The 14,856-nt window shown below is 61.4% G+C and overlaps 1 protein-coding gene and 1 long non-coding RNA gene across 3 annotated transcripts in view; both read right to left on the bottom strand.

Moving 5' to 3' along the window:
* Window positions 1-460: 460 nt before the first annotated feature.
* Window positions 461-2,706, bottom strand: LOC123522459. Its single transcript, XR_006680729.1, has 2 exons — window positions 1,818-2,706; window positions 461-633 (listed from the first exon to the last, which is right to left on the bottom strand). It is a non-coding gene; the product is annotated as an uncharacterized LOC123522459 (long non-coding RNA).
* Window position 2,707: 1 nt separating this feature from the next.
* Window positions 2,708-14,856, bottom strand: part of LOC101662154 (MLX interacting protein) — a 60,372-nt gene continuing 48,223 nt past the window's right edge. Inside the window, exons 2-17 of one of the 2 annotated variants that reach the window (XM_045296847.1) lie at window positions 12,481-12,587; window positions 12,107-12,192; window positions 10,664-10,753; window positions 10,350-10,391; window positions 9,918-10,092; window positions 9,396-9,485; window positions 8,715-8,806; window positions 7,439-8,087; window positions 7,172-7,293; window positions 6,878-7,049; window positions 6,547-6,668; window positions 5,931-6,032; window positions 5,710-5,837; window positions 5,501-5,624; window positions 4,560-4,689; window positions 2,708-3,767 (exon numbers count right to left, since the gene is read on the bottom strand). In XM_045296847.1, coding sequence (XP_045152782.1) covers window positions 3,646-3,767; window positions 4,560-4,689; window positions 5,501-5,624; window positions 5,710-5,837; window positions 5,931-6,032; window positions 6,547-6,668; window positions 6,878-7,049; window positions 7,172-7,293; window positions 7,439-8,087; window positions 8,715-8,806; window positions 9,396-9,485; window positions 9,918-10,092; window positions 10,350-10,391; window positions 10,664-10,753; window positions 12,107-12,192; window positions 12,481-12,587 — 2,353 coding nt within the window. In that variant the 3' untranslated portion in view covers window positions 2,708-3,645. The remainder of the gene's footprint in view (window positions 3,768-4,559; window positions 4,690-5,500; window positions 5,625-5,709; window positions 5,838-5,930; window positions 6,033-6,546; window positions 6,669-6,877; window positions 7,050-7,171; window positions 7,294-7,438; window positions 8,088-8,714; window positions 8,807-9,395; window positions 9,486-9,917; window positions 10,093-10,349; window positions 10,392-10,663; window positions 10,754-12,106; window positions 12,193-12,480; window positions 12,588-14,856) is intronic. The other variant, XM_045296849.1, reaches the window with a different exon arrangement.

The following is a 14,856-nucleotide window of genomic DNA, read 5'->3' as shown; positions in this document are numbered from 1 at the left end:
CGTGTCCTTGGGGCTGCCACCATGAGCAGAGCTGGGGCCAGAGGCCGGCTGCCACTCAGGGAAGGACGACGCAGCTAGATGCGTCTGTATGGCTTCCTGCTGGCTGAGCAGACGTGGCCTCCCCCTGGTGAAGCACACAGGGAGGAGCGCCGTGGCCCATGCTCCACAGGAGGAAACGGGGTATGTGTTGTGTATGGTGGGGGGGGTGAACCAGCCCAGGAGAACCGCTGCCTTACCCGCAGCAATATGCTGTGTCAGGCCTGCCTCTGGAGGGCTCACTGTGGGAACACACCTCTCAGGACCCAGCCTGGCCTCTGACCTCCGCCTGCCCCCCACCCCCCAGTGCAGGAGGCGGGCAGCCCGTCACCAGTGGAAGCTTCCACCTCTGGGGCAGGCTCCCCATCTTACCAGCTCTCTGGAGCGCAACAAGGGCGCAGGAAACATCACGCGGCACAGGAGGTTCCAAAAATAATAACAACGTTTTATTGTCTTGGAGGCAAACGGGTTTAAAAACTGCATTGTAGTGTCGGTACAGCCGAGCCTAGAGGGTGGTGCCTACGGGAGCCCTTCCCCGGGGGGCTTTCCTTCTCTCGGTTTTAGACCACGAGGTGCAATCGTCTCCTCAAAGGGACCCTGAAAAGAACCAACACTGAGGACAATAGAGGTGAAGCGCTGACCCGATCGATCGCCTGCAGTGGAGCGGGGCCTGGGACACCCGAGTAGGTGAACTATGGAAGCGTCTCCTGGCCTGCACAACTGCAGACCCCTGCCCAGGACCACCAGCTCTCGCTCAGGAGAAGCCTCCCGGTGAGCAGTGCCCAGGGTGAGGCTTGTGGAAACAGGAGGGGACTAGGAGATGGAGCTTCCTGCTGCTACGTAACTGGAAAGGAAACATGAAATGCCATGACATACACACATGCACGCGAGCTTGGGGGCACCCACGCCAACATTCACAGTCCCCCTTTCCTTCTCCAAGGCTGCTTTCACAGGCGACAGCAAGGCAACAGGCCTGTCTGGGAGACCAGGTCGGCCAGGTCTCACAACGGGCAGGTAGCTGGCCCGTCCCTGTCCCCACTCTCTCCCAGGCCTGCCCAGCAGAGGCTCATGGGAAGTTCAAACACTTCTCCCAAGTTTCTGGGCACCCTGCTCTGCTTCCTAGGGTCTCTAGGGCTCGCTCAGATGACAGAAGCCCCACCGGCAGATCAAAGCATCCACAGCATGAGCACATGGGCCACTGAGCTTCCCATCCCTCCAGCCTGTGCCCTCCACAGGCACGGGTTCACCCCTTTAGTGACCTCCATGGGCCAGGGCCCACAGCATGCCTCACAAGCACACCCCCCTGCCCTGCCAGCTCCCCCCTGGGACGAGCCTCGTCAACAGCATGGAGGCAGGCATCCATCAAGGGGAAGACCATCTCCCCCCCAAGCAGCCCAGCTCCCTCAGGTAAAGGCCACCAGAAAGGGGTGACAACAGGAGAAAGGGGCTTCTGAAGCACAGGAAGGGTGGGCAGAATGACACCCCAGTACCCACCTCCTCATACAACCATGGACTTCTGATGGGGCCCGAGAATTCATGCTCCCCCAGATGTTGCTGAGGGTGCAGGAGCCCCCATCCAGAGAGGAATGGGTGCCCTGGACACTGGGAACTGGTGCCCATCTGTGGGCAGGGAGCTCAAGCGTGGAGTTCCTCAGCAGACTCCCCTCCCCTGCCTGGGCTGTCCGCGGCTCCCCCGCCCCCCGCCCAGGCTTTCAGGAGCCCTGTGCGCCCAAGACCCCCGGGGACACTATGAGCTGGAGCAGAAAGTCCTACGAACTGACCTGCAGACATGGGTGTATGGACTAGGTCACAGGCAGACCTTCTGTGGACACCGTGGCTCCATCAACATCTGCGACAGTCCCTGCACTTCCTGCCATCACGAGGGTGCAGAGACCCCCTGTAGAAAGCGTGCTTCCTTCCCTTTCCGTTGGGTGTGCTTAGTTTACAAACGTCAGCACTTAAATGTTTCACTATGGGCGCAGCGACCGGAATGGGGGGGAAGGGAGTGTAAACAGCGTGGCCCCGCCCCCTGCCCATGCCCTACAGTGGAAATCGAGGTCAGAGTCATGGGCAAGGGAACTCCAGGGACAAGAGCCAGAAGGCTGTGTAGCAGGAGAGCTGGCTTTGTGGGCCACCGGCCCCCGGCCAGCACCAGCACCAGCACCGCGCCGCTTCCAGGGCTGGCCGGGACGCGCCCGCACTCGCCTCGAAGGGTCAGCGGACGTGGAATCTGGACGGGAGTCGGCAGGAGAGGTAGCTAGCAAGGCAGAGGCCCATCTTCTAAGCTCGGAGTTTGGGGTGGGGACAGTGACTGCGTGGAGGCCAGTGGGCGTCTCTCAGAAGAGTGCGTGGGGCTCAGGGCCCGCTGAGCCCCCGGGGGGCCCTCACAGCTGGGTGCTGCCTGTGTTTCCCTTTGACCTTTGGGAGACTCTCGCCATGGTAGTCTTCACCTTTTCCTGGGGTGGACGGTGACGTCTGCTGCAATTGCCCAGTAAACTGTCTGGGGCTCAGTCCTCACTCAGGAAGGTTCTGGAAGCCTGCAGAGGTGGTACTCCTCGCTGCTCTCTCAGGCTGGGCTGAGTGCAAACAGGAGCGGTAAGCACAGGAAACCCTTCCTCTCTGCTCCTGAGCCCAAACAAGAGGCTCTGCTCTCTGAGCTGCAGACTGGGGGGGGGGGGGCAGGACTCGGACCCTCTGAACTTGAGGCAGCCTGCCGGGAGCAGACCCCTGCTCAGGCAACACCAGATGGACTGGCCTCGGCGGTGGCAGGTGCAGGCTGCTGCCCAGAGCGCTTCCAGAGAGGTGCCCTTCTGCGCAGAGAGGATGGTGGGACAGTCCCTGCAGTGTCCTCAGCCAGGGTCTGCATGGAGTAGCTCTGTTGGCGACGTCTGAGTCTGACATGCGATCCTGAGAGAAGTTGGCTCCTCAGAGTGCTGCCTGTCCAGGTTACATTTCTCACTTCACACAACACAGGTGGATGGTGATATCTTTGGTCCAGCTGCATAGTGGCAGAAGCGAGAGGGGGCGTCCTCAGCTGCAGGCCGAGGGAGAGCAGTGTGGAGCGGAGAGCTGTCCACGAGGTGGCCCTGAGAGGGTGCGGGGGCTCCCCCAGCTCTGCCGAGGGGGCTGGAGGAACGAGACCCCGCCAGCAGGCCCAGCACCCAGGTATCCTGGTGAGGGCAGCATGCCCGCCTGAGTGCTCTCTGCCCAGGGCTCTGACGAAGGCACGCCCTAGCAGCCCACCACGCCCAAGCCAAGTCCAGATCTAGTGACAAGGTCCAGCCTCTGATGGCAGCTGAGCCGGACCAGAGACGGGCAGGAAGCCCTCGAGAACTGAGCCTCCACCGGGCAGGGGGAGAGCAGCAGCGTCGGGGCAGGGCTGGAGGGGGCAGGCCTGTCCCTGTCTGGGCTCCCTGAGGGCAGAGGGGACTGGTGAGAGTTCACAGCAAAGGGCCCTGAGCTGGAACGTGGCTGTCGGCCGGACCACACCTGCTGCAGGACGGCCTAGGAGACCGTCAGAGCAGAAGGGGTCCTGAGGCTCTGTGTCAGGTAGAGCTGGGGGCACAGCCCCTCCCCCGGGCATCTCAGGCAGCGCGTGCCAACTGAGCACTAGGCCTCGCCTGCCCTCTTGCTGAGTGTGGTGACGGCCTTCGATGCCTGCTCGGGCAGCCGGGCCGGGTCTGTCAGGACGGAGGTGGTGGTGCTCAGGTGGCGGAGGGTGGTCAGCACCACTGCAAGACAGGAGGGAGGGAGGAGCCGTCCCTGCACATGCGCCGGCAAGCCCCAGGGTCTGCTCGTAGCACATGCGTAGACACACACACACACTGCTCTTGGCCGCAGGGGTTCCAACTGCCCATCTGAGTACTCCACGCTGCTTGTAGCCCGCTCCTCTACTCTGGCCGGGTGGCAGCCCCATTGTCTCATGCTCGCCCCTGGACCTGACATGCCGCCCCTGGAGCCTCTGTCTGGAGTCCCTGGGGAGCAGAAACTTAATCTGCTTGGCTGCTAACCGGAGGCTGAAGGCTCACAGGAGGCTTGGTGATCTCTTTCTGAGACAAGAGCCGCTGTGAAGTGGTACACAGTTTAGCTCCGCCTTGCCACCTGGGGAGTGGCCATGAACTGGAATCAGCTCTATGACAGCTGTTAAAGCCACAGCAGGTGGAGACAGTTCAGCCATCCCAAGAAGACAACATTCCTGAAAGTACCCGGCCCAAGCCCCAAACCCAGTGCCGCTGTGTTGATGCAGACGCATGCCCCTGCAGCTCAAAGCACACCGCCCAACAGGGCCCCAAGGCTGCCATCTGTACACACGCAGATGGTCAGCTCTTCCTCCCGAGGGGGGCTGGTGGGTGTGAACCCCTTTCCCTTCCCAGCCAAGGGCTTCAGCTGCTGCGTCAACAGGCTGCCCGTCGAGACACAGGGCCTGGCCAGTCGCAGGTGCTGGCTTTGGGGCTGGATTGGCTGCGCACGTCTCCTCCCAGGGACCTTTCTTTCCACCCCAGGCTTCCAGCGCCCCTACTCACTGGGCCGGAGTACGGGCAGCGAGCAGCGCTGGTCGAGCCAGGAGAGCGCGGTGCGGTGCAGCTCCTCTGGGCTGCTGGTGGACACCATGCCCTTGAAGGACTCAAAGAGTGGCTGCAGGATGCTGCTGAACTGCACAGCGCGGGGTCAAGGACAAATCTGAGCAGGGAGCATGGTCCTTCCACTTGGGACTGGCTGCTAACTATCCACAAACACTTGAGAAACCTTGAGGGGGCATGCGCACTGAACACGTGGCTATGTGTTTGTGCCTGAGGGCCTGAGCCCGAGCAGGCCAGGCGCAGGCTGGGGGAGGTCCTGGCAGGGCTGGGCACACACAGGTGTGTCTGTGTCTCCTGTGAAGAGTGGGCACTGGGGCCAGTGGCTGTCACTCTGTCCTCAAGTCACCCACCAGCATGGAAACACAGCCCAGCGGCCTTGCCACCATCGATGGCTCTGCCCGCTCCCACAGCTGTGCTCTGACCATCAGCCCTAAAGGCCCCCAAGGGGCAGCCTACCTCCCCAGAATGCAGCGCTGCGAGCGGGTAGCATGGCAGGAGAGCCGCCCCTGCCAGGAACCTCGCTTGCCATCAAAAGTGGGATGCAAGGTGAATGACCTCAACTGCCAGAGATGGCGTGAGGGAGCGGGGTCCACACCTGGTTGTCTTCTCCTGGGCCCTGCCTGTCTCAGAGGGTGCCTTATGCCCCCCTGTGCCAGCACCATGAGCCCCCGAGGTACTGCCTGTGGGTTTGAGGGGGTCCCTCGAGCTTCTCGCTCTGCTGCCCCGAAGTGGCCGAGCACTGACCTTCCGGCTCACGACCTGACTTGGCCTCCAACCCTTCCTGCCCAGCGGCCCCCAAGGGCCATCTTCCCACAGAGCAGGTGGTCATGCCTGCTTCCCGCTGCCCTGGCTGGGGCAGAGGGAAGCACACCAACCAAAGATACGATCCAGAACTTCCAATTCTGCAGCGTCCGGCTCTTCACATACTCCTCAAACATGTCTCTCATGTGATCAAACTGGCGCCGGGTGACAGGGACCCCTGTGGCAGGAAGCAGCTGCTGGCAGGAGCTGCAACACAAGGGCAGCTTTGGAGCAGCGGGGGCGGGGTAGGGCCTCAGGGGCAGGAAGGGCGGCAGGGGCGGCCCAGCCTCACATGATGGTGGCGTTGAGGGCCTCGACCTCCTCTCGCAGCTGCCGGGCCTCCTCCTGCAGCTGGGCCCGCTCCTGCTGCAGCTTGGTGATGTACTCCACTGTCTTCTGCAGGGTGATGGCATGGCTGGTCTGCAGGGTGGGGGGTGGTGGAAGGGATCAGAGTGGAGGCACAGGAAGGAGCCATGGCCCCGGCCCTGGCCCCCACGCGCTCTGTCGGCTCACCAGCTTGGAGCTGTTGGAGATCATGCTGTTGAGGGTGTTGAACCCAATCTTGATGTTGAAGCGCCTCTTCTGCTCGGCGGAGATGTGCTTCATTTGCCGGGTCTGCCGGGACACGGCTGTCACTGGCCGCACCGGAGACCAGGCCACAGAGGGGCATGGCTGGAGGGACGTCACAAAGAGCCTAGGGGCTCCTGTGAAGGGCCATGTGGGGCAAGACCAGGGACAGGGGCACCACCACGGCCAAGCGGAACTGGCATGCCAGTACGTGGCCATGGTGCCCACGTGCTGAGGGGCTTCTGATGTCATGTCCGACCCCCGCTCTGGGCCCCGCTGTCTGGATGCTGGCCCCCAGGAACAGTGGGCGGTGGTGCTGGGGGCCAGGCTAGAGTCCAGACAGTGGTCTCCACCAGTGGGGAGACAGTTCTGGGGTGGGGGCGGGGGACGTGGGGGCTACTGGGGCTGCCAATTACAGCAGCCCCTCCAATGTGTGTGGCGCCCCAGGCTGGGGCAGCTCCCCTTCCCGGCGTGCTGGGGGGTACCGTATGCAGACACTCGCTCAGGGAGCCTTCTCCCAGGTCCTCACCCCCCACCCCCCAGGGAACTGGGCATGGGCTACCTTTAACACCACGTTTTTGGGGTCTGCCGAGTTCCCTGAGCAGCTGTTCTGGGGAGACTGGGGGCTGGGGCTCTGTTCAGAGGTACACGGAGAGGCCTGCCCGGAGCTGGGGCCATCACGGCCTGAGGAGGAGAGAGGAAACCCCACTGTCCACATGGACTCTTGGCTCCCTTCGGGACCAGAACTGGCAGTTCAGCACCACTCCACTCCCATCTGCCCGGGAACTCACTGCCCATCCCGAGGCCTGGGGTCCTGCAAAGGATCCCACCTTGGACCCCTGCCCCTGCCTCCCGGGACCACTCCATGCTATGACACTGGAGTGGACACTCACTGGGACCTGCGGTGGAGAGCGGGGTGCCCCCCCCATGTAGGAGGCCCTGTTCGCCCTTCGAAAGGGTGTCTGGCATGGCGCTTGGGGAGAAGAGCCCAGACGGCTGGCTGCCCGGGGTGTGGCCAAGCTCTGCCACCAAGATGCCACTTCGGAACTCCCTGACTCCGGGAGCCTGCAGAAACGGAGAACAATCACTGGCACAGACAGAGGAGGGCAGGGCCAGCTGCGTGACCAGCACACAGGCTCTGCTCAGGGCTCCAGGCCCCCCCACGACAGGCCAGCCCGCAGCCTCACCCTGGCAATGGCAGCAGGTGCGATGACCACACTGGACTGGGACACGCTGGAGGCCAGCATCCCTTCCCTCTTCAGGGGGCCCGACGTCATGATCATGGCTTGTGGCTGACCTGGAAAGGCCGCTGACAGTGCAGGGGGGCATGAGGGCCCAGGCCAAACGGCAGGACCGCCAGGAACACACGAGCCCTCCTGCCAGCGACAAAGCCACCGGAGCAGCAAGGACACTGCAGTGTGTGCCCGCGGGGAGCGATGCAGGCCGGGACTCACCTGGGGTGATGCAGGCGCTCTTCAACACCAAGGACACGGGCTCCGGTTTGGGAGCAGGCACTATTTTGGGGGGCTGCTTGGGCCTCCCCCCAGTCAAGGATATAGGTTTAGGGGACACGAAAGTCAAGCGTGGTTGGGGCGTGCCAGCCTCTGGGGGCCGGATGACAGGCGGCAACGCCAGGCCACAGGGGGAGGCAGCGGGGCTGGGGGGGCAGGTGGTGATCACCAGGCCTTGGCTCTGGCTGAAGGTGGTGGCAGAGGCGTCGTGGGTGAGAGTGGCAGAGGCCGTGTGGGTGATAACAGAGAGGGGCTTGCTGGCTCCAAACTTCTGTGTGTGCAGGAAGGTGGAGGGTGCTGGGGGGCTCAGCACAGTGGTGGGAGGAGGACCCAGGGGCAACCCTGGGGAGGCTGGCGGGGCAGGACTAGGAGAGAGGAGGGGCATGGTGAAGACAGGGAGGTAGGGCTGTGAAACATTCAGCGGGGGCTCTGAGGGGCCAAAGTCTGCGGGCTGGACGAAGGGGCTCCCCGTGGGGGGCCTGAGGTCACCGCTCTGCTGCTCTGAGGGGCCCAGCGAGGCGGCGGCTGGGGATGCAGGGAAGCTGTCTGTGAGGCTCACAGTGGGGAGGGCAGGTGTGGGCAGGATGTCTTCCTGAGGTGAGGAGAGGGACAGGGGCTGGGGTCAGGCACGTCTTCTGCTCTCTGGGGCTTTAAACCACCCCTACCCATGGGCGCCAGGAGCCGGGACGAACCCTGCCACTAGGCTCCCTGGGGGCCCACGGGTTCTGTTTCCATCAGGAACCGACCACCGACTGGCTCCCACTCGGCCCGGCCCCACAGCTGGATACCGGCTGGCACTATCTGGCTTCTCAGGTCTCCTGGGCCCCTGCCATCTTCCATTACAGGGCAGAAACAGGCTGGTCGACAGCTGCTCTTGGGGCCCCAGGACAGCTCATGTGTCAGCCTTCTCCTCCTCGGAGAGGCAACCCAAGATCGACTGTCCACAGAGCCAGGTGCAGGACAGCAGTGCTGGGTTACTGGGGCCTCCAGGGCACCCTGCCTCACTCAGCCTTGCAGCCCAAGGGCCTGGGAACCAACCACCACTGAGGGCAGAATGGAAAGGGCAAAGAAATGCACAGAGACTGTTTCTACAGACGGTCAGCGTTTCTCTCTGGCCAGGATGCCCCATCTGAGCCGGTGTGCGCAGAGCTGGCGCAGGCACTTCCTGACACACCCTCGCAGACACGACACAGAATCAGGACGACAACGAGCCTCATACCTGGGCTGGGGGGCTGCTGGGATCAGGGGCCGGGGGTGGGCCAGGGGCGGGCAGCAAGGAGCCAAAGATGGAGCGGCTGGATGAAAAGAGGTCTGAAAGACAAGTCAGGCCTGTGAGCTCCTCATCCTCCTGAGGCCCCACCTGACCCACAGGAGAGGGCACGCTGCAGCCCTCGGTCAGCACCAGCCAGCCTGGGCTCCGACAGGCTCCCAGGCCCAAACACACAACCAGCCCTAAACCAACTAACTGCCGGGGAGTCGACTCGGAATCATAGTGAATCTTTCAAGTCATACCTATAGAGCAAGTGCAACTATTGCCCCTGAAGGGCTCAGAGACTGTAACTCGCTCTCCCCTAGAGTGGCTTGTGGCTGTGAACTGCTGACCTTGCGGTGAGCACCCCAGCCTGTTGCCACTATGCACCAGGACACGTGTGTCGGGAGAAGGGTAGGGCGGCAGCTGTGCCTTCAGCGCCCCCTGCTGCTCACAGGGGAAACTGCTTGCCCAGGGCCAACCGAGTCAGGCTGGGACAGATCAGGGACTGCATCAGAGCAACAACAGGCTCACACTGAACCACTGTCAGCTTGCTCACAGCGGCCCTGGTCCAGTGTCCCAGAGAAACGTGGGGGCCGTGTAGCGACTATGGATGGGGAGCCCTGGGCCGGTCCTGGCCCCATAGCTCACCTGGGAAGGGCTCGAAGGTGTCCATGAAGTCCAGGTTGGGCTGCAGCGGCATCAGCCCCGGCTGGATCATGTCCGCGTTCCCCAGGTGCGCTGTGGGGCAGACGGGATGGGGTCAGTCCCTCCTTGAGCCACAGCAGAGCCCTGCTCACACTCTGCACAGGGAGCCCATGGGGGCTCTACCTTGGGCAGCTTTGTGGTAGCCTTGCCCTGCCCCCTGAAGGCAGGAGAGAAAGGTCACTGGCGGTTCAGGAACTGGAACCCTCCAAGACATGTGGTCACTACACGGCCTCCCTGGGGCCTCCCTCAGAAACTCAGGAAGCGGGCTTCTCTCCTTAGGCACCCAACATAGCAGAGCCAGAGCCACACAGTGGCTGTCCCAGAGGGACTCTGCTGGCAGGCCCCACCCACCAGGGGCACTCAGGCTCATGTCCCACAGGTCTGGCCGCCCCATGCCCCATCCCCCATCCCCCCTCGCACACTGGCTCGAAGCACTCAGCAGCAGGCCTGGGGGCAGTCACTGACCTATCTCCCGGGGGTTGGGCCAGGCAGCCGGCTGGTGTGAAGAGAGCGTGGAGAAGAGGGTGTCGCTGAACTCGGACATGAGCATGTCTGTGTCCAGCAGGGGCTCCTCCTCCATGGGGACCGGGCTCTTCCAGCCATCGCCGTGCTTGTGCCAATAGAGCATGTCCTCATACTGCTTCGGGGGCGGGGAGGGGGAGAGAAAGAGGGCAACATGGGCCTCTGGGGTCCCAGGCCCATGGCACTTGGGCAGGGGTGGAGGGAGCAGCCTTCAGCCCAGCTCTTTGGAAGCTGAGGACTGGGGTGTCCAGGGCTTTCACAGGCCCTCCCAGAGGAAAGGTGCAGCCCCTTCTCTGGCCTGAGGCAGAGTCCAGGGCCCTCCCTCTGCTACCCCACCCCCAGCAGGGCTTCTCCAACCTGGGGGGGCTCACCCACCTGGGCGAGGCTGGACAGGTCCTCATCCTTGTGCTGCTGTAGCTGGAGGGAAGGAGAGCAACAAAGGGTCCCTCAGGCCCTGGAGGGCGGGGGTGGGGGTCAGGTCCTCAGCCACACCCCTCAAGGAGCAAGGGAGCTGCCTGCACAACCCGCAACAACAAGGGTGGTAGCCGAAGCCTGCAGCCCAGGCCCGGGAAGTGCCCAATGGCTCCAGCCCACAGCGGGAGGCCGAGGACAAGGGTGTGTGGCTGCAGTGGGCCCCATGGGCCATCCAGGCCCGGTCTTGCCCTCCCCTACAGGGCAGCAGCAGATACCCTCTTCTTGAAGTAGGTTCTCCACTTGTGATATTCTCTGATGACGATCTCAATGCGGCTTTTCCAGTACTTCCCTTCAGTGCTGATGGCCTGTCAGAGACAGAGCAGTGGGTGAGGGGGCCAGCGAGTCTGACAGCAGGCCCCCTGATGTTACAAAGCACAGCCTGCACATCTGTACCACAGCTGGCCCCCACCAGAGCCTGCACCCTCACGTAGAAACCTGAGGTCTCCCAGCGCCTGGGCGGGTGGGCCACCCTAGGAAGCTGGATGCCTGGGCGGGAAGCAGGGCTACCCCACCCCTGCCCTAGAGAGCCTGACTTGCAGCCAGCCACTTTCCCACTGCCAAGGGGCAAAGACTAACAGTCAATCAGTCCCACATCTGTCCGCTCTGGACCATGGCAGGCATAAACTGCCTCCATCCCCCATTACTGGCAGCCCATGGGCATCAGCAGAGAGCTGGGCTGGTGTTTCAAAAGCAGGCCCCCACAACGTCTGTCCTAGATGGGACTGAGTGGATCTGAACCACCAGCTAAGTTCCTTTCCAGCCTGCCTCTTTGGACGGGGGCCTGTCAGGTCACAGGGATGTGCTTCAGCGAAGGGAGACCCTGCTTCCGGACCTGAGGGCATGATGTGCCTCAGCACTGCCAATGCTGACCATGACCCACTGACCCAAAATGGCCTTTTGTTAGAGGCTGTTTCCTAAACAGGGTATTTTTTCCCCCTTGTATCATAAAAGTGAGACACACCTGAACAAAATTTTAACAGTAAGGGAGCACCCCTCTTCGGGGACCCTACTTAGCCCTAATTCCCCAGAGAATCCTGCTACTTTACTTCCGGGTGCTCTTCCAGGCCCCTCCTACGCATGTGTGTGCACCCCGGCCGGCATCGCTTGAAGTGAGTGCGGAGAGATGGGGGGGTCTCTGCTTCCCAGTCACTCTCCTCAATGGGCTTCTCTCTCACTGTGAGAGGATCGATCGCAAGACCTCCAAAAATGTGTGCCTTGGTAAGAACACGGCAGTACGTGCACTGAAATACTGGAACCACAGAGAAGGGTGACATGCACATTCGTGAAGCAGTCCACAATTTCACGTGAACGAGTACAAGGAAGAACATGCCCTAAAATTGATTGTGGTAATGATTGTGCAACTTTTCTTGATATGATTGAACTATTGAATTGTGTGTTATGGGGATGAAGTGCCAATAAATCTGTTAACAAACAAGCAAACAAACAAACACATGCCTTGCAATGAGCCAAAGGCCTCCCTGATGCCCAGAGGCAATGCTGACACGACCCAGGAGAGGCTAGGCTCAGCAGGGTGGGCGGGCTGAAGAGCACCCTGTTCGAGACCCCCTCACAGCGCCCAGCACGCCTGCCTCCCTCCCTCTCTGCATCTTCCTGGAACAAGAGGGACCTCTGAGCACCCCTCCGCCCCTTCCCTGTACCTCTGGTCGGCGATGCTCATCGACATCCACCGAGCCGTCAAGGGGAGTGACAAAGTGGCACACGGGGTTCTTGCGTTTCTCCAAATCTGGGTGGAGAATGGGCAGGACAGTCACTATAGCCAGGAGCCCTGGAGGGGCACGCTCCCGACCGACCTCACCCATTCACTTGGGGATGCCACAGGCCAGGCTAGAGGGCAGGCGTCCAAGTGGCCAAGGCGTACACACCCAGCATCACCACACCCGCTGGATCTGAGGAAGTGCTGTGCCTGCTTCTCGGCCCCCTGCTCCCAGACCCTGCCAGGGCCCCCTCTCTGCCACAGCCTTCCCAACACCCTCCTCCTCTGCCACAGCCCTGGGCCCACTGGGGCACTTACACTGCATGTACCACGCCCGCCAGATGGCGTTATTGAGCCGGATCTTGTCCCGCCACTGGAGCTTCAGGCCTTTGAAATTCTTCCACTTCGGAGACACCAGCTTCCCACTGAAAGGCAAGACGGAGAATTTGAGACCCTCGGTGGTTCCTGTTCAAGAACTTTCAAATCAAGTCAGTGTCCCCAAATCCCAGGCCTGGATGAGTGCCAGGCTTTGGGATCCTACCAACATGAGCTGGGGCACGAAGTGGACAGTCCAGGACTGGCCGTGGGCCGACAGCTGGTGGCACACAGGTGGGAATGGACTGTCGACGTCAGCAAAGATAAACAGAAACCTCAACCACAGAATAACCAGCTGGTCCTGGCCCCCCTCCTCTGCCAGTCCCCCAGAGGTACCCAGAATGCAGGGACATCTGCACCAGGGAGGCCCTCCATGCCCCTTGGCCTCTGCACATGGCCCCCAGTTCAAGTGCTATCACTGGAGTGACCCATGAGGACCCGCTCGGGGCACATCAGGGCTCCAGGCCAGCTCTCTGAGCTCTCCAGGAACGACTGTGGGTGTCACCATGTCCTGTGCAGGGAGTCAGACCCTGGCCTGCAGCGGGCTCCTTCCACTCTCCAGAGGTTGGGGGGAGGGCCACTGCAAAGGCAGTCAGCAGCGGTCTTCTTGGGGCTTCTTCTCCTGACACCAGCCAGTGTGGCCCTGAGAGGGGCATGGCACAGTTTGGGGTTTCTACTGATGGGTGCTCTCTGTGACACAGCCTTGCTCCTGCTGCAGACCCACTGGGGACAGCCTGTGGACAGGCGCAGGAGCCACAGGCTTCTCCCTGCATGCAGCCCACCCAGCCCCCCTGGAAGGCAATGTGAACCAGACCAGGCCAAGGATCAACCTCTGGGGCAGGAGGGTCAGACAAACCACCGCTGCCCTTCCTTGCCCAAAAGGCCAGGGGTCCCAGGAGAGTGCACACACACCCCTTCTCAGCAGGCCTGCTCCTCCCTGTTGGCATCGGCTGTGTCCTGCCCTGGATACCAGCCAGCAATGGGAGCTCTTGAGCTACCCCTCCTACCTGCATGGCTACCACGCTGGCTAGCCACTTCACTTTTCTGGTGCTCAGAATGCCAGCCCCACACCCAGAGAGTTTTAATAAGGATTAAATGACTATGTACACACATGTGATAAACCCAAGAGCAAGACAGAACAGTAAGATATTCATGCACCTTAATCATCTACTGGGATTGACCTTCTTCCCAAGAGGCCTGATGTTGAAAAATGTCCCCTGGCCATGAAGTCTCATCCTTTCTACTCTGCTGTGGGCCTGTGGCCCCCCTTCCCCACAGGGGTCGCCCCCTCCCATCCCGGTGCCAAGAGCCCAGCCGGCTCCTCCGCTCCAAGTTCCAGCAGAGCACTGAGGGCTGAAAACACCACAGCGTCAGAGTGGCAGAGAAAAGGAGCCAAGAACGGACACCGTCCAGGAAATACACATGCTTCCTCAGCAGTCAAAGAGCACTCCACCTCCCTCAGCCACCACAATGGAACTCAAACTAATGGGCGAGCCTTGCCACCTCTCAGAATAGGGAGGGGACCCCCTCCCTAGCTGGTGAGGGGACCAGGACGGGGATGCCCCCAGAAGGGGATGTCCGGGACCACTGGAACGGCAGGGTCAGCCAGTGGCCCTCTCCACAGAGTAAGCTGGCAGTGACCAGAAAGTAACACAGTGAGAGATACACCTGCCCAGGAAGTTCTACTGCGAAGACTTGATCCTATAGACAGGCCCACACATGTCTAAAGTACAAGGGGGCTTCCTGTGCTAGCCATGTCCAAGGATGATGACTGCAGCATTGTTGACAGTAATAAAAGGCTGGAAACCCCCTACACATGCAGGAAACAGCTGGTTACAGACCTACATCCCACCACATACAATAGCAGCCTTGTGACTGACAGACTGAGGAAACCAAGAGCTGCCGGGGGGTTCTTTGGGGATGACAACATGCTTTCCATTTGGAAAATGGTGATGGCTGCACAACGCGGGGGAGAACACCAACTTCTGTACCAGACTCTTTCCAAGAACGACACCTTCGCTAACAAAGAAACCAGAATGGGACAGGTTGGCGTGTCTAAATCCACCTCAGAGCAATTGCAGGATCAGAAAACCCAAGTGCAAACAGAGAGACTGTGTACACGGCGCTCCCGCTCACCACGGCGCTATCTGGAAGAAAGAGTAACAAACCAGCAACAATAGGTGCAGGAGCCTGGAGCCAAACAGGAGAGGAAATCTCATCTTTCACAGCATACCCGGTCCGCCCGGATCACCACGGTGGAGTTCCCCAGACTGGGTCATCATGGGACCATCGGCGGTATGTGAAAATGGAGGGTGACCA

Source organism: Echinops telfairi, unplaced genomic scaffold (genome assembly GCF_000313985.2).
Source record: "Echinops telfairi isolate 266 unplaced genomic scaffold, ASM31398v2 ScPeMD7_7412;HRSCAF=8450, whole genome shotgun sequence".
Lineage (NCBI taxonomy): Eukaryota > Metazoa > Chordata > Mammalia > Afrosoricida > Tenrecidae > Echinops > Echinops telfairi.
Note: the sequence above shows the minus strand (reverse complement) of the source record. Positions and strands in the feature narration are given on the sequence as shown.